Source organism: Bubalus kerabau, chromosome 3, assembly GCF_029407905.1.
Source record: "Bubalus kerabau isolate K-KA32 ecotype Philippines breed swamp buffalo chromosome 3, PCC_UOA_SB_1v2, whole genome shotgun sequence".
NCBI classification, from domain to species: domain Eukaryota; kingdom Metazoa; phylum Chordata; class Mammalia; order Artiodactyla; family Bovidae; genus Bubalus; species Bubalus kerabau.
In genome coordinates this window covers 173,854,478-173,873,654 of record NC_073626.1, presented here as the reverse complement: position 1 = coordinate 173,873,654, position 19,177 = coordinate 173,854,478, and the positions used below count along the sequence as shown (strand labels likewise).

Genomic DNA, 19,177 nt, shown 5'->3' with positions numbered 1-19,177 from the left:
CCAGTCCCTCTCTCCAGTGCAAGCTGCTGTCCATTCCCTCTCTTAAAATGTGTAGTATTACGACATTAAGCCTGGACAATCCCATGTTCAACACCAAATTTTTCAACCATGCGGCACATGCACTGACCTATTCATTTTCCTCTTTCTCAAGCCTCAAAGCTACCAAACTTTGCTAGTTTACAGTATTAATAAAATAAAATATGTCAGTTTGCTCTAGGTCAATTCATTCCATAGATCTTTAATCAGTCTTCAATGTTGCCAAGAGACACTATTATGTTTTTCACAGTAGTTGCTGTAAAACTTTTCCATCTTCTTCAAGATTTATCTTTAAATATTCTAGAAGAAGAAACTATGACCCATCTAGGAGAAAGTGATCTTGGTATCTCCATGCTCATGACATCCTGGGAGGAAAGGCTTGGACTGTAAACTCTAGACTTTAGAACAGATTTCACAAATAATACAGGCATGAATTTCACTGTAAGAGTTTCTAAAGGAAAAAATGATTTAAGAGAGTTGGGAAGCTCTTTTTTTTTAATTAAACTTTTTATTTTGTATGGGGGTGTGGCCAATTAACAAACAATGTTATAATAGTTTTGGGTGACAGTGAAAGGACTCAGCCATACACACATGTATCCAAGTGTCCATCCTCCCCCAAACTCCCCCCTGACACATAACACTGAGCAGAGTTCCACGTGCTATACAGTAGGTCCTCGTTGGTTATCCATTTTCAGTATACCAGTGTGTACATGTCCATCCCAAACTTTCTAGTTATCCCTTCATGAGAGTTGGGAAGCTATAAAAACTGTAAGTCTGATTATATAGTTACAAATCATTCCAGCAAGGAAGCAAATGTGGCTTTTTAAGTATCTTGGACAAGAGTTCTAGTACTAAAGAGAAAAAGTACTAAGTATGTTGTGATGCATAGCAAAAAGCAGTGATGCCTAAAGCCAGTAAGAGTTCCTCAAGAACAGATTACCTTTAGGCTTTTGATAGCATTACAGGATTAAGATTCATGAAGTATGGTATATGATATATATACATACACACGGGTGAATAGGGCTCAACTGAAATCTCTCATGACCATTCCAAGAACAAAAGAAAAAATAACTTTTTAACAACCAGAAGTCTCTAGTACTATAATATTCTTTGGGCTCCCCTTAAATGGGCTACCCTGGTGGTGCAGATGGTAGAGAGTCTGCCTGCAGTGTGGGAGACCTGGGTTCAATCCCTGGGTCAGGAAGATCCCCTGGGAGAAGGAAATGGCAACCCACTCCAGTATTTTTGCCTGGAAAATCCCATGGACGGAGGAGCCTGGCAGGCTGCAGTCCATGAGATCGCAAAGAGTAGGACACGACCGAACAACTTCACTTTCTTTCTTTCTTTTTTCTGAACTGGCACTTTGGTGCTACTGGGAGTGCCAGAGAAGCAATGCTTACACTGACGGAGGCACTAAGGCTGATGGCCTCCTGCAGGCCCCTTCCAAAGCTACTGAAATTATGTATTCTATTAATGTGCACATTCTACTTAAACTTTTTGTTAAAAATTCCAAACTTGGGGTTCTCCCCCTGAGTTTATATACTGATTGGATGTTGTTATCAAGTGTTGATTCTGAAGCTAAAGAACCTTGGTTCTCATCACCTTCTGTTCTAAACCACTCGTGTTTTCCAGTTTGATTTATGGTACAATATCTTGCTGGTCAACATGGCTAAAGACCCTGGGGTCACCAAATCATTTTCATCTACGTATCTGACCAGCCAGTAAACATTCACTGAGTATCCTTGTCCTAAAGAAGCTCATGGCTAAGTAAGTAACTTACACAAGCAACTGTAATACAGACAAGAGCTATAAGAGTGATATGATTAGAAATGACGGGAGTACCCATGACGGAAGACTCAGTCAGGGAACACTCTCTGAGCAGATAACTGATGTAAGTTTAAAAGCTGAGTATTTCACTAAACACTACAGAGAGGAGAAAGCCACTGCTGAGAAAGGAAGTGCTGTGTGCAGAAGTTTGGAGCTATGAACAGAGTTAACAACGAAATAGCAAGCAATGAGGCACAAGTGAAGGGAACAGCAAGAGATGAAGATGCTCTTGGTGAATTGTGATTAAATGCCATCATCATTATCTATCCAGTCACCCAATCAGAAGCCTGAGAGTTCATTCAAGATTCTGTCCTTCTCCTTCATGCCCCATTTCCAGCTGGTCACCATGTCTAAGAAAATTTGCTTCTTCCTCTCCCCTGACTCTTTTCATTCCTTCTGATTCCCTCTGTATAGCTCCTTCACTTCAGGTTTTCACATCTCATCTCAGTGTGACATCTGGCTTGCTTCCAGCCATGGCCCTTCCCACCTACTCTGGACTCCCAGTCAGAGTGATTCTTTAGCAAAGAGGCTTCCACTCTCCAAGAAACAACTCTAGATTTCCTCCTTCATCCACCTTCTCTACACTTTCAGGAAAGTATTTTATTCCTGAGGAAGAAGATATAGCATTCTGCCTTGTATTATACATAGAGCTAAAAAGACAGGCCATTCAATCCATCTGCTTTGTTCACATTCCACGCGAGAGAGCTGAGTCCCATGGTCCCTGATAATCAGGTAGTGGATCGTGGGACCTTGGACCCCCCCCACCTCTGTTTAAAATTATTGAGCAAATAACGGTCTCAATAGACCAATAAAGATTTTCTACTCTAGAAATTCTGTGCTCTAGACTTCAGTGTGTGACCTGCAGAGGACTGGCAGTACCATTTGGGGGCCATGTATGTTATTGAGAAGGTAAATGGCTACTGTGTGGAAAAGAGCAGAATAATACAGCTCATGTGCAGAATGGGGTAAAGAAAAGATGCCATGTGGTGGCTGGACTGGTCAGGGTGGTTTAGACAGAAGCTGTGTTTCCCTTGCTACTTGGTTAGTTCTGAGTTCCCCATGAGACGTGCTATACTTACTGCCCTGCGCTTTAGGCAAACCACCAATTCCTTACACCAGTTGCCACTTTCACTTCAATTAGTACAAGCAGAAGTCTATTTCCTAGAAAATAATTAATCCTATGACATTTATGTAAAGTCCTTCTGCATTAGGCTATAATTTCTCTAAAGAAACCAGGGCTTGTTTACCTTTGTATTTCTCACATAATATAGCAGTGACTTACACATACAATTAACACCTGTCTTGTGAACTGAATTTAACTATAGATGAAGTAAATGGCTTTGGACTTGGATGATCCATGGCAACTGTACAGGTAGAGGTTCAATTCTCAAGGATAGAGTGTTGGGGCAGAGAACAAATTCAAAAGGAAGGCTTTTTGGTTAAACTTGGTTTTGAGGCGTGATTTCTATGGAAGCAAACCACACACATTCACACCCGTAGCAAGCACTACCTCCACACTCCTGGTCAAAACCTAGCAAGGATGAGAAAGGAAACCCAGGCAGTCACAGCACAGCACGCTCTGGTTGGGAAACGGTGACCTCAGCTCCTGAAGATCAGTAACTGATAGCCAGAACAAAACGGCAAGGCGACCACCAACGTGCAACAGCTGCGGCCCACACCCCCCGTGAGACAGACGTCAGCGGAGAACTTCATCGTGGAAACTTGCCGCACTTTACTTCCGAAGATAAATTTTCTCTTTTCCACAAAGACTTTTTAATAGGCTTACTTCCATAAAAGACAATTTTTAATGTCTTTATAGTAAGAAGGTAGAGAAAAAGCACACCTTTCCATCTAAGTAGGAGAATCTTCAATTTTTTGTATGTAAAAGACAATTAACATATGGTTATTATTTTAAAATATTATTTTTCTGGATTCAGCAAATGTCCCTGCTGCTTCAAAGACTCAACTCCTTTTTTGATTACTGTTGTACTTTACCCACAAGAAAGGAGTTTTTGATGAAGTAAGCCTTCATCATTTGATGAAGTAATGGCACCTGAAGGGCCATTTGAACAATAAGAAACTCAGTCTGTGAAGATTTCCTGACTATACCCTGACTACACCCTTACAGCTCAAAAACTAAGGAAGTAGCCCAATCAAGTATACACAATGGGATATGACAGAAAGGCAGATAAAGACAAGGCTGGATTTCCTGCCTTGATGTGAAATGTTCCCTTTTCACTGCCAAGCAGAGTGTGGCGGGCACAACCACCAGGGCCAGGTGGCACAGCCATTATCGAGCCTTTAGAGTGGATGGTGAGAAACTGGCAAGCTGCTGAGAAGGGCTATTTAGGGCTCAAGGGGTTGACGTCACTTTTGGATAATGAGTTAGGCCTCAAAATGATGACACTGCAATCACATCACTTGAGAACAGAAAAGAAAGTACAACTGCTCCTGAGTGGCTCTGAGAACATATCAATAGCAGTGATCTTCAAATCACTGAGGAAGTGGCCCAGGATAGTATATATTTTTATTTATTTATTTGGCTGTGCCAGGAGATCTTAGTTGCTGTACGTGGAAATTTTAGCTGTGGCATGCCAACTTTTAGTTGTAGCATGTAGGATCTAGCTCCCTAATCAGGGAGCAAACCTGGGCCCCCTGCATTGGGAGTGTAGGGTCTTAGCCACCGGACCACCAGGGATGTCCCAGGATAGTATATTTTAAATTGCATTATTAGGACACACAGATTTGACCTGCTTTACTTCACTAACCATAAAAGGCTAAGCAGAGAATAAACTTCATCAAGGCAGCACTTGGTGGCCATCCATTGTGTTGACACTCATAACCAAGGAACATTCCCAGGAGGGTCCGTCCTGTACAATAGTAAGGCACCAAATCAGGCTGAGAGTAGCATCAGAGCAAACTCTTCTAGCTTTCATGCCTTCATTTTCATCTCCTGTGACGCATAAACCAGATGCCACCCATAATAAAGGGCTACAAATATAGCTAAAATTTAATATTGCTTCTCTTTCAAAATGAACATCAATTGTAAGAAAGAAACAGGTGCAGCATTTGCTCAAACAGCTGGGTCCAGCAGCTTCTTCAGATGATAATGAAATGGCTGGTGATGATGCTCTGTGGCTACAGAATCTATACTTAAGTGAGACTGGTTTCTGAAAGCTTCCCTAAAAACATGGCACCCTTCCCCTGCTTTTGGAAGAAAGATTTAACATTTAATGCTATTAAGTGAAACCTCTGAAGTGTTAGTCGCTCAGTCGTGTCTGACTTTTTGCGACCCCATAGACTGTAGCCCGCCAGGCTCCTGGATCCACGGGATTCTCCAGGCAAGAATAATGGAGTGGGTTGCCATTTCTTCCTCCAGGAAACCTCTGAAGGATCAATACCAAAAAAGCATATCATTCAAACATATCTTTCCATTCTTAGTTTTTAAGCCTGGGAAACTGAGGTCCCATGAATATACCTCCAATTTCACATATTTGAACACTAGTGTATGAAAGGAGGGGTGTGACTGTTGGATGCGATGAATTCTTTGCAAATTCACAAGTACAAACAGGATTCGTAACATAACAGGAAGTAAGTCGAGGCTTAGAATGTACTTACGTTTTATGCCAAAAAACAGAAACAAACAAAAAGGGTGAATGCCTGGCAATTCAAGGAACCTATAGGTGACCAGTTGAGGTGATAGCTAAGGGCCATTTCTGAGGAACTAGGAGCAAAATATGCCTAGGACCCATGCTTTAATGAAGAAATAGTAATTAAAATTCACATAAAAACGTTTATCTAAATGCTACCTAAACCAAATTGTGTCTGATTTCGTAGTTTTTCTTGCCAAAGGTCACCTACCCTAGGGCAAAGTTGCTGTCCTCCTTCCAGTCCATGATGCGGCAGATGAAGAGTGTGTTGGCATAGTCTTTGGGCCGGGTCACAAAGTCCTGCGGACAGTCCTTGAGAGGCACGTATATTCTAGGCACCCGGTGGTCCGAGGGAGAAAACAAGGCGTATTTCCTAAACAGTTCACTGTTCTTATCAGCCAAGAGTTTGAGGAAGCCAGTCGCTGCACGTGAGTGCTTTTTCTCCAAGATGTAAACCACCTGAAAATACCAAGGATACATATATGGTTAATGTTGTTTATCTATAGTAACTAGACAACAGTTGGGAGAAGGCAGAACGTTACCTGGTCACCTCGCTGGGTCCAAGAGTTTTCCTAAGTCCTACTGAAGTACTTCTCAGTGGTGCTCTGTGACTAAATGACTTTACCACAGTGTCAGTTTTGCATATGAGTGCTGTTTGCCTGGTAATTTTAGATCAAACTAAGAAACTACACACACACACACACACACACAAAATAGAGAGAGCACCATTGGGGGGCAGCAGCAAATTGCAGAACACAAATTCTATCTACAGAGGTTGCCTCTACTCAGTTCTGACCAAAGTCAAAGTCATTTAAGAATGCGGCCCAGTGTTCCCAGATGTTTTGTTTTGTCGAGAGAAGCCAGAAGCCTGATTTTTTTTTTAACTTGAACCACTCCATTTTTTTTTAAATGAAAGCTACTAAGTCAAAATTTTTAAACATTGCATAGGTCAAACAAAAAACAAATTTGTGAGAATTCCCTGGTGGTCCAGTGGTTAGGACTCCACTACCACTACATTGCTGAGGACCCAGGTTCAATCCAGGGCTGGGGAACTAAGATCCTACAAGCTGCGTGGTGTGGCCAAAAAAATTAAAAAACTAAAGCTTTTTTTTTTTTTTAAAGGCACAAATTTGTGAGCCAGATCCAGCCCATGGTCTTTCCGTTTGTTATAATCTTTCACACTTATCATGTTGCCTAGTATACAGTTAGTATTCAAAATGCTTCTTAAAATAAAGATCTAGGTAACTGAATGGGCACTTGGCTGGGGGGGGGGGGCAATAATATATATGTAATATAATTTAGAAATTCCCCATGTTGGTATTCAGGAGACACTCTCCTAGCCAACTTGCTAGACTGAGCATCAACACTGCACTCCCAGGGTACACGTACCAATAGAGAGGAGACCACGTGCTCTCACACACTTCACCTTTGGTACCACTCCTTCCACCCGGAGCTACCCACATAGCGAGGATCAGCTGGATCTGATCCCATATCTGAAATGTCACCAGCATATATCATTAAAAAATAAAGTTGAATTATGCAAAAAAAAAAAAAAACCCACAAACAAACAAATTGGTTTTGTTACTATGATAACTAAATTAAATGCTTTGGAGGAACTAAAAAATACTTTATTAAAAACTTACTTTTGAATTATATATGGTCATGACAACAATAAAAACCTAGGCGTCTACACTCATATTGCTTCATCAGTACCTAAATTCTCATGCTGCTTTAAATAAACCAAACCAGAAATTATAGTGCAGTTTATGCAGAAAGATAACACAGAACCTCAATAAATACCTCCATACACCAAGAAAGGGCCTTGGCCCTTCAGCCAAAGACAGGCAAGTGAATATATAGGTACATATTTAAAGTTTATATATATATAAGTGAGTGAAGTTGCTCAGTCGTGTCCAACTCTTTGTGACCCCATGGATTGTGGCCTATCAGGCTCCTCCGTCCATGGGATTTTCCAGGCAAGAGTGCTGGAGTGGACTGCCATTTCCGTCTCCAGGGGATCTTCCGACCTAGGAATAGAACCTGGGTCTCCCGCATTGCAGGCAGACACTTTACCGTCTGAGCCACCAGGGAAGCTCATGTGTGTGTGTGTGTGTGTGTGTGTGTGTGTGTGTGTCGTGTGTGTGTGTGTGTGTGTGTGTGTGTGTGTGTGTGTGTGTGTAGGCAGACGCTTTACCGTCTGAGCCACCAGGGAAGCTCATATATATGTGTGTGTGTGTGTGTGTGTGTGCAGGCAGACGCTTTACCGTCTGAGCCACCAGGGAAGCTCATATGTGTGTGTGTGTGTGTGTGTGTGTGTGTGTGTAGGCAGACGCTTTACCGTCTGAGCCACCAGGGAAGCTCATATATATGTGTGTGTGTGTGTGTGTGTGTGCAGGCAGACGCTTTACCGTCTGAGCCACCAGGGAAGCTCATATGTGTGTGTGTGTGTGTGTGTGTGTGTGTGTGTGCAGGCAGATGCTTTACCGTCTGAGCCACCAGGGAAGCTCATATATATGTGTGTGTGTGTGTGTGTGTGTGTGTATTTAAAAGATTCACTTTTTATGATTCCCTGCTTCCACTGACTTTTCTTATGAACTGAGCAACTACAGTCCTAACTGAATTGTACGCGAGGCCTACAAGAAGCAGCAGCTACGAGCCAGACAAGTGAAAGAAACAGGCAAAGACCTTTGCGGATCTCTGCAGCGACTTCTCTGGTAACACTCTGGAGTCCTGTGACGTGAAGGTGTTCTCGTCTTTTATCACTGGTGCACCAGCATCCTCTTTGCCTAATTTAAAACAAGAGAACAGAAGAAGAGGAGACATAGATGCAGAGCTATGAGGCATACAGACTCATGGTGCTTTTAAACTCAGAGCCGCAAGGATTCTTGGATACCATTTACCCCAAACTACTCATTTTACAGAAAAGGAAACCCGGGCCCACAGTGGTTAGGTGACTTGGCTAAGGTCAATTACATCACCAACTTGTATTAATGCTCACACTCAGCAGGCCACATTTTATCTGTTTAACATTATTCATATATTAGGCATCATATAAGTGGAAATACGTTGAATTAAACTAAATCGCCTGTGTCAAAATGCCAAAAAAACTAAATGCTATACACTGTCCCCACCCATAAGGAAGAAGAGAGACATGTTAACTTATATGCACATCTGCTGAAATAAAACAAAAGCAAAATAAATGTTAACTGTTAAAAGTACTTTAGTACCAGCCATAACAAACAAAATGGTGGAAAATAGATTATATTTATTAAATAAACAAATAAAAAAGCCAACCCTGATTTTCCTGGCTTTTCTTAGTGACATTATATAAAGAGTAAAGTACTTAAAGTCTTTTAATGTTTAATTTCCTTTCTTAAAAAACTTATAAAATGCACATTCACCCAAAAAACTGAAACCACATCTCTCCAGTAAAGAGGGAGTTAGGCTCTGGACCAGAAGTATTAAAACCACTCATGAAAAAAGAGCAGCAAATTACACACTTCTGAACATTTAATATTTTATATTTTCATGTGTTACATTAGATTTCCCCCACAAAATATTCTTATCCAACTATCCTGGAGTTTCTAGATGTTAGGGGTCACAACCAATTCATGTGGGACCCACTCCAGCTAGCTGAAAGAGACTTGTACTTATCATCATTTAGACATTATCATGGCCAAAATAAATAAGTAAATCCTTTTCAGGACTGGCCTCTTAGCAAAGGCTCAGCTGAAAGCCAACTTTACTCTGGGCGTACTCTGGAAACACTGACATGATCTGACCTATTGGGGCTTAAGAACCATCAACTGTATGCTTTTCCATCTATGCTAAAATCTACCTACCTAGTGCCCATTGAAAGCAGAATTCTTACTGTTTTCTGAAAAGAAAAACAAATGAAAACTTTCCCGTTGTCAATCACCATGTCTATCAGTATAAGAAGAACATCATCTAAGTTCATCTTTTATTTTAGACCAAGTTCAGGATTCCAAATGCATCAGATGCTTCCAGAACAACTTCTTTTGTACTCTTGGTGGTTTAGTTGCTAAGTCGTATTCAACTCTTTGCAACCCCATGGACTATAGCCCACGAGACTCCTCCCCTCCATGGGATTTTCCAGGCAAGAATACTGAAGTGGGTTACCATTTCCTTCTCCAGGGGATCCCATCCCAGGGATTGAACCCGGGTCTCCTGCACTGCAGGCAGATTCTTTACTGATTGAGCTACCAGGGAAGATTGACACTCTTAGGGAGAAAAAAAAGACCTATATAAATTGTTGACCTATCCCATAACATATCTTGTCAATGTGTTCTGCAGAATAAGGTAAATTCAGGAAAGATTAGGAGGCTGGAATTACCACGAACAAGTATACTCTACCTAGATGTCTGATATCAAGATCTGGCAATCAAGAAAAAGTAGTGAGGGGATTTCCAAGATAGCCCAAAATCCTGGGCAGGCAGCTTTCTGTGATGGTCACTGATGGCTCCATCTTAAAATGACTATTGCTTCAGATTCCATTCCAACCATAAGCAACTATTCTGTTCTAATGGTTATGCCAGGTTGCATTAAAAAAAAAAAAGAGGAAGTGGCCAATCATGATTTTCAGAGATGACCTTTTCAGGATCTATGTTCATAAGGATTGCTGGAGAAGACTCTTGAGAGTCCCTTGGACAGCAAAGAGGTCAAACCAGTCAATCCTAAAGGATATCAACCCTGAATATTCATTGGAAGGACTGATACTGAAGCTGAAGCTCCAATACTTTGGCCACCTGATGCAAAGAGCTGATTCACTGGAAAAGACCCTGATGCTAGGAAAGACTGAGGGCAGAAAGAGAAGGGGACAAAGGAGGATAAGATGGTTGGATGGCATCACTGACCAAGCAGACATGAGTTTGAGCAAGCTCCAGGAGATAACGAAGGACAGGGAAGACTTGCATGCTGCACTGGATATCTTGGCAGAAATAAGGCTTGTTCAGACAAAGATGCATTCTAATATTATAAGGTAAACTTAAGCCTGTAGCCTTACAGGTAAGCACCAAAAATAGGTTCCATAAATGTGAAGAAACACACTGCCAGGTTAGAAAAGTGAGTCACCTTAATAAGTTTCCAACAAACCTACATCTTGGCATATCAAATAGCAAAGCTGTCAATTTAATGAAAGAACCTACTGCATTCTTTAATCACAAGACCATTTGTTTATTACACTTATTCCATGTGTATTTATTAGCACTGGGTATTGAGGATTCAGTGTGAATAAAAGATGATCCCAACTCTTAGGGAACATACAGTTTAACACTGAAGTGATATTCAATAAATACATACTTGATCAATATGAAGTTATAAACTGCAATACATGCTAAGAATGAACACTCGCAAGGAGGAACAACAGAGAACATATGATTTAGATTAAGAAGTCACAGAAAGGCCCTGTGTGCAAGTGACATTTGAGCTGAGACATGAGGAGGTATGCATAGGAGTGAGGAAGAGGACAAAAGACCCTGGGTGGGGCATGGTACTTGGGAAGGGGTGGAGGTGTGAAGTCCTAGGCACGGTCAAGGAATGGAAAGACCAATAGCTAGAGCACGTGAGCAAGAAAAGGCGTGGCAAGAAATGGAAATGAGAGGTAGACAGGAGTCAAGTCAGATGGGGCCCTGCAGAAGTTAAGGATCCTGGGTTTAAACCTGTATACATTAGGAAGCTGGCTAAGGATTCTGTTCAAGAAAGTGACTGCCTGACTTGAGATTGGGCCAACCTAAGAGGGTGGATGTAGGGAGGCCAGTGAAGAGCTACTGCCAAGTCCAGACATGAGAGGATAGTGCTATAAGGCCGGCACTGGAGATGGAACTAAAAGGATCAATTTAAGACATGTTTTGGGGCTGAACTAATAGACTTTGGTGGCAATTAAATGAGAGTGTGAGGATCATTACATATAAGAAATGAAGGATTACTTCAGCTTTCTGATATCTGCAGCTAGGTTGATAGAGGAATTGCTGGCACAGGGAAGACTAGAGGAGGTGAAAATCAGGAGTTCAATCAGTATTACGGAGGAGATTCCATTTGAGAAGCCACCAATGAGACCTTCAAGTGATGATATTGAGTAAGCAGTTCAACATGAAGTTCTGGAACTCAAGAAAAGAGATCTGGACCCTGGCTCAAAGTATAATTTATATGCCAAGAACATCAATAACCTCAGATATGCAGATGACACCACCCTTATGGAAGAAAGTGAAGAACTAAAGAGCCTCTTGATGAAAGTGAAAGAGGAGAGTGAAAAAATTGGCTTAAAGCTCAACATTCAGAAAACTAGATCATGGCATCCAGCCCCATTGCTTTAGGGCAAATAGATGGGGAAACAGTGGCAGACTTTATTTTGGGGGGCTCCAAAATCACTGAAGATGGTGATACAGCCGTGAAATTAAAAGACGCTTACTCCTTGGAAGGAAAGTTATGACCAACCTAGATAGCATATTAAAAACCAGAGACATTACTTTGCCAACAAAGGTCCATCTAGTCAAGGCTATAGTTTTTCCAGTAGTCATGTATGGATGTGAGAGTTGGACTATAAAGAAAGCTGAGCGCCGAATAATTGATGCTTTTGAACTGTGGTGTTGGAGAAGACTCTTGAGAGTCCCTTGGACTGTAAGGAGATTCAACCAGTCCATCCTAAAGGAGATCAGTCCTGGGTGTTCATTGGAAGGACTGATGTTGAAGCTGAAATGCCAATACTTTGGCCACCTGATGCAAAGAACTGACTCATTTGAAAAGACCCTGATGCTGGAAAGATTGAAGGTGGGAGGAGAAGGGGACGACAGAGGATGAGATGGCTGGATGGCATCACCAACTCAATGGACATGAGTTTGGGTAAACTCCGGGAGTTGGTGATGGACAGGGAGGCCTGGTGTGCTGCAGTCCATGGGGTTGCAAAGAGTCAGACACGGCTGAGTGACTGAACTGAACTAAACCATATTTATACTTTACAGCACAAGCAACAGAGAAGAAATTCAAACCCAAGTCACTTCAGCTGGTAAGTTCATAAAGCTCAACCACTGACACATGCTCAAGTATGGAGTAATGTACTGTCACTGTTAAGGAAGAAAGAACAATTCACTGAGGAAGTGAGTTGGGACTTGAAGGATATACAGATGTTTTGAACAGAGAAAGTTGAAAGGCATTCCAGGTAAAGGTCAGCCCTGGTACAGTGGCCCAGAGCTGTGAAAGAGCCTGACGTGGTAAAGGAAGATGAAGATTAAAGTAGTAATTTAAAGGATGGAGGCACAGACTTTTCTCCTTTCCTCCTTCTTGCTGGCTGGAATCTGGATGTGAGAGCTGGCCCTTGGGCACTCATCTTGGTCCTAGAGGCTATAGGACAAGGGTGCATTCTACTGTGCAGAGAAGCACAGCACAGTTGAAGACTATGGAGCTATCCTGCAAGACTTGACCTGTCTACCTCTGTTCTTTTCTGTGAACTAGAAAAAAAAAAAAAAAAAACCTTCTTATTTAAGTCAGTGATATTTTAGGATTTAATGTCACTCTCAGCAGAACATACTTCCTAACACACATGGACATGAGTTTGAACAAGCTCCGGGAGTTTGTGACGGACAGGGAAACCTGGCAAGCTGCAGTCCATGGGGTTGCAAAGAGTCGAACACAACTGAGCAACTGAACTGAACTGAACCGAACACACAGGTCCTTACAGTGAAACTGATAAGTTTAGATACTATCCTACCAAGCATTATAAAGGCCAGGGACACATGCATTTTATAGCTCTGAATTTGGTGGTATTCTGGAGCAGAGACACAACAGTTAAAGAGATCTTTGAAAGCTGGGTTTACAGGCTAGGTAAGACACAATCAGAATCTAAATTAAGATAGTGGCAGTGGGAGTGAACAGAGGCAAAATTTGAGAGAGATTTCTGAGAAGGATGTTGCTAAGTGTGTTTGCATCACTATGAATAACTTAGTACAAGAAAAGAGGCTACGTTAAAAGACCTTTGATTGAATATCAGGAAGAATGCTTTGACAGAACAATAAAACTCCTTGATGAATTACTAGAATAGGGCAGAGTTGCTGGCAGTCCTCAACAAAGGAAAAGGCTGTGTGGCCCACAGTCTTCAGTTTTGCCATACTGAAGGCAGAACTGGCCCCATGCATTCTGTGGTCCCTTCTAGCTTAAAATGTCTAGAAACTAGCGACTACCAATATTCTTCATCTAAAAAAGAGAACTTTCTAAAAACTAGACACACTACAAGGACAGCAACTGCTCACGATGTTCTCCAAGAAACACTCTGAGGAAAAATCCAGTGAAATCCTAATCTGTTTATGCTGATTATCTGAAACTTCTATTTTAAACATTCAAAAAGTAAAACACCATGGTCTGCTGGAGTTGGCATTGTTACTTACTTAAAAATGATTCTGATTTGGCCTTCTCATACATAAGCAACGGATTGACAAGGCTGATGATTCTGAACACTTGACAAATTCATCGGCTTTTCAGATGATTAGACTGTGATGATAAGTGAAAGCAATGTGAAGAAAAAAGCAAGAAATTGGGCAAAAAAGGTGGTTCAACCTTTCCAATGCAAAGAGTGACAAACTCTGACAAATCTAAGCTTTTCCATCTCTGAGTGGTCACAGAAATTTACAATTTCCACCAAGAATTCAATGAAAACTGTCATATAAATTGGTACATGAAAATAATTCCCCTCAGATCTCTCAAAATGAGCCAATGAGGAGAACTTATTTTACAGGCCCCAGTGAAATGTAGGAATTACAATAGAGGTCCTCACCAGGCCAGGTAACACTCATGTTATCCCCATTTTCTGTGCTGCAAGTTAGCCAGCCCGAGCAAGTTTCTTACTCTGAAGTAAAGCTACTGAAATCACCTGGTGCCAGAGAATGTCCACAGTGTGTTCACACACATCACCTCGTTTGAGCCACAACATAACTTCACACAATAGGTAGAGCGGATATTGTTATGCCAGGTTCATCAGGGAAATGGGGGTAACGAAGGGGCAGAGCAGGCGATGACGACAGGCAGATCCTGGTGCTGTGGCAGCCTATTCTCCACATAAGCAAGAATCAGAGCATCAGGGGAAATGCCATGAAAACCTACGTCAAGATATTGCTTAAGGACTTCCTTGGTGTTACAGTGGATAAGAATCTGCCTGCCAGTGCAGGAGACACGGGTTCAATCCGAGGTCTGGGAAGATTCCACCTGCTACGAAGCAACTAAGCCTGTGCATCGTAACTACTGAGCTCAGCTCTAGAGCCCAAGAGCCACCATTACTGCAGCTACTGAAGCCCAAGTGCCCTCGAGTCTGTGCTCTGCAGCAAGAGAAGCCACTGCAATGAGAAGCCTGTGCGCCTCAACAAAGAGAAGCCACTGGTTGCCACAACTAGAGAAAGCCCACGTGCAGCAACAAAGACTCAGCACAATCAAAAATAAAATGAAATAAATTAAATTAAAAAATCAAACCCCGCAGTTCCATGTTTTTTAAAAAATACATTGCTTAAGTGGCCATGGGACTCCCTGAAATGCTCAAGGGCATACCACTCAAGGCAAGTATGGTATACCATACTCAAGGCAAGTATGGTATACCATACTCAAGGCAAGTATGGTATACCATACTCAAGGCAAGTATGGTATGCCCTTGAGTGTGAAACGTTCCCTGACGCATCAACTCAGTGAAGGTCCTGGGTACCTGTGGGGTGTCAGGCACTACAAATGGCCCTGGCTCTGTCCTCAGAAAGCTCATGTGTGGGAAAGTGAAAGTGAAAGTCACTCAGTGTCCAACTCTTTGCAACCCCATGGACTTAGACAGTCCATGGAATTCTCCAGGCCAGAATACCGGAGTGGGTAGCTTTTCCCTTCTCCAGGGGATCTTCCCAACCCAGGGACTGAAACCAGGTCTCCCACATTGCAGATGGATTCTTTGCCAGCTGAGCCACAAGGGGAAGCAAAATGTAAACACTACTGAAAGTACACAGAGTTGGTGAGTACAGTAGGAAGGGGGCTAGGGAGTTTGATGGTGAAGTCCTGAGCTGAAACGGGAGGGCTAAGTAGGAGCTGGATAGATGTATGGGCATGCAGAGCATTCCAGAAAGGAAGAAAACCAAGTGTAAAGGTACACAATCAAGACTAAAATGAGAAGAACAAAGGTTCTCTATGTCTAAACATGTTGCGGGGACCAGACTACTACAAAAGGCCTCACACTGAACCGCATGTATTTTACCTGTAGGGATGGAAAGATTTGAGAATAATGTAATCAGAACTATATCTGATGAGGAGTCAAGGGTCAGCCTATTGCTCCTTTGAAGATAATCTGTCTTTTTCTCTAGCTGCTTTTGAGATTTTCCCTTTGGTTTTCTGTAACTTCATCTTGATGTATCTAAGTTTGAATTTTTTTTTAATTCTACATATAATCATTGGTCATAAATCTGAAGTTTGGTATCTCAGTTGTTATGGGAAATTGCCATCATTACCTTTAAATTTCACCTTGGCTCATTTTCTCTCTCATCCCCTTTCCAGGTCTCTTATTTAGACCTCACTCTATTCTCCATGTCTCTAACCCTCTCCCTCTGCATTTTCTATTTGTTTTCGCCATGCTTTACTCTGGATAACTTTTTCTTACTGTCTTCCAGTTTGTTAATCTTTCTCTTCATCTTTATTCAATCTTCTGTTAAATTCATCCATTGAGTTCTTCTCTTTAAACTTTTAATTAATATACCTTTCCTCATCCACTGAGTCTTAAATTTCATTACTGTTATGTTTACTTCTAGAAGTTTTATTTGGCTCCTTTTTAAATTTGCTATGTCACATTTCAGTTTCCTATTCTTTGCAGATATATTCAAGCTTATCTTTTATTTCCTTAAACAGTAGCTTTTATAGATGGCAATGATTGCAATATGTGATGACATTTATGAAGAGCTGTTTCTGTTGTCTGTGGTTGCTGATGATTCTTGCCCTTGAGTATGGTTTCCTTGGGTACCTGGTTATATTTATGCACTGGTTACTGAATAATTTGAGGCCTAGGCTGAAGAAACCTTCCTTCTGAAAGAGTTTCCACTAGATTTTGCCAGATACCCCAAGGCACAACCAACCCATAAACCAGTTCAAGACTCGATTCCTTGGTTGATCCAGTCAGCTTGAACCTGGGCTGCAATTTCACAAGAGAGCAGGTATGTTTCAGTCCTACCCTCAGCCTGATAGTGTAGTCCTTTGGGGTCCCAGTTTCTTATGAGAAATCTGGGCTTTATTTCAGTCCCCTACAGCCGCTGGGCAAATCTGCACTCTTGCATGAGTTCTCCATTACAATTTTAACATGGTAATGCCTATGAGCGCTCTACTGCTTTGGGAAGAAGATTGGGTTTGGTTTGGTCTTGGTTTTGTATTTTATCCAAATATTTTTTGTTGTTTCAGTATGAGTGTACATGACTGAGTAACCATCAACCATTACTATCAACAGAAAGTCACTAAGGTTTGTATCTTAGAAATATTTTTCAGGTGGGAGCGTAGAGCCTAGTGAGCAGTGACAGAAGAGAGGACAGGAGAGGGACAATAGTAACCTGAGCAGGAAACACAGAAGGAGGGTACTGTGACAGGGCCCAGCGCTACATGAAGCAGAAGCACAAGGGGTGCAGAGAAGAGCCGGGCATTCTCACCCTGATTCTCAGCAACCCCATGACGGAAGCATTACTATTCTGGTTTTTAGAGCAATCAGCAGTTCACAGAGGTAAAATAACTTATCCCAGGGTTCATCCAAGGAGATGGTTAATAGAGGTGGTATCAGAACCCAGTAAGATCCAAGCCTAAAGTCTTCTCACCACAGTATGACAAGATCTAGAAGAAAGACAGGTGAATGTGGGTGGGTTCCAATGAGGAGATAGGAAGGTTGCCAAAAACTGTATAATTCACTGAAAGATACCTCTGGATTTTAAATTTTAGAAGGTGCCAAGTGATAAACAGTTCCCTAAATAACTTCATTGCTTCCATTCACAGAAATGACAAGAGTGGTTAAAAGCATGAGCTTTGGAGTCCCAAGACCTAAAATCAAATCTAGGTCCTGTGATCTTGAATTTGTAACTTTGAACAAGTTACTCCCTCTCTCAACTTCCTCCTTTGGAAATCAGGAACAGTACACGTAAGTTATGTTTACATGTAGTGTCCTGGCAGAAAGTACATTAACAAAAATTGCTAGATATTACTATTAATGTTGCTGTTGTCACAGTCATTATCATTAGCTCTTGGTAGTCAGTTCTGAGTAAATCCAGCCCTGTTACCCTGAACACAACTGACTGGACAGGGACTGGTACGCAGGACAATGGCAACATTACAAAATGGGTCACATTTCCTCATCTGTAAAATGTAACCCATCTTATAGAGTTAGTGGGAATGGTAAATGAAATTAATGTATATACAGTGGCTAGAGCACAGCAAGCACTCAGTAACTGCTATATAATATGTATTTAAATTGCCTGCACTTTTCTGTATGCTAGGTGCATTCTGTGCAAAGGAAGGAAGGAGAAGAAATGGTGCTACATCAGTAGGCAGAGACTAGGTCAACGTCATCAAGTTTGGATTTATCCCAAAGGCAATGGAGAGCTAGGGAAGGAAGCATACAGAGGACTAACATGACACGGTTTAATCAGCTCATGGTTTAACCAGTGGCTGAATGGGGAACAGATTTAGAAGTGAAACTGGAGGCAGAAAGGCCAGGTAGCAGGTGATTTCAATAAATCAGACTAGTGGCAAAGGGAATGGAGGATTCCAAATAGAGAGGTATTTAAAAGGCAAAACTTACCAGATTATTCAGATGCTAGTGGGAAACTGGAGGCTGGGGAGATTACATGGGGTAGAGTAAGGAATGGGAATGGGCTTCCTTATGGCTCAGTGGTAAAGAATCCACCTGCCAATGCAAGAGATGCAAGAGATGTGGGTTTGATCCCTGGGTCAGGAAGATCCCCTAGAGGAGAAAATGGCAACCCACTCCAGTATTCTTGCCTGGGAAATCCCATGGACAGAGTAGCCTGGCGGGCTATATAGTCCATGGGGTCGCAAAGGAGTTGGATATGACTCAGCAATTAAACAACAACAACAAAGAATGGGAAAAGACTGCCTCATTTCCTTGGAATAGATGTTCTCAAAGTATAGTTCCCCGACCAGGAACATCAGTATTACCTGAGAACTCTTAGAAAGACAAATTCTCAGACCCCCACCCCAGACCTACTGACTCAGACCCTCCAGGGATAGGGCCGAGCCACTGAACACACCTCCCAGGGGACTCTGATGGCCCCTAAAGCGAGGAACCACTGCTGTAAACGATTGTGCGCTGACCAGCTAGAGGAAGAGTCTTCAGGCAACCAGGCAGGGACCTAAGTGCAGTCGGACTTGAGGAGTCTGAGGCGATGGCTATGAGATCTGATGCTTAAGAGAGAGAGGTCTGGGCGGGAGAGAGAAAAGAGCATATTACATGTGTGAAAAAGGCTGAGCGCCAAAGAATTGATGCTTTTGAACTGTGGTGTTGGTGAAGACTCTTGAGAGTCCCTTGGACTGCAAGGAGATCCAACCAGTCCATTCTGAAGATCATCAGCCCTGGGATTTCTTTGGAAGGAATGATGCTAAAGCTGAAACTCCAGTACTTTGGCCACCTCATGCGAAGAGTTGACTCA

The 19,177-nt window shown here is 42.0% G+C and overlaps 1 protein-coding gene across 13 annotated transcripts in view; it reads right to left on the bottom strand.

Moving 5' to 3' along the window:
* Positions 1-19,177, bottom strand: part of DIS3L2 (DIS3 like 3'-5' exoribonuclease 2) — a 392,221-nt gene that overhangs the window by 206,423 nt on the left and 166,621 nt on the right. For 11 of the 13 annotated variants that reach the window (XM_055573741.1, XM_055573738.1, XM_055573742.1 and 8 more), the window contains 2 exons: positions 8,199-8,299; positions 5,725-5,972 (listed from right to left, as the gene is read on the bottom strand). In XM_055573741.1, the coding sequence (XP_055429716.1) occupies positions 5,725-5,972; positions 8,199-8,299 (349 nt within the window). Of the gene's footprint in view, positions 1-5,724; positions 5,973-6,902; positions 7,007-8,198; positions 8,300-19,177 lie in introns of all 13 variants that reach the window. The other 2 variants (XR_008712208.1, XR_008712209.1) reach the window with 1 other exon arrangement.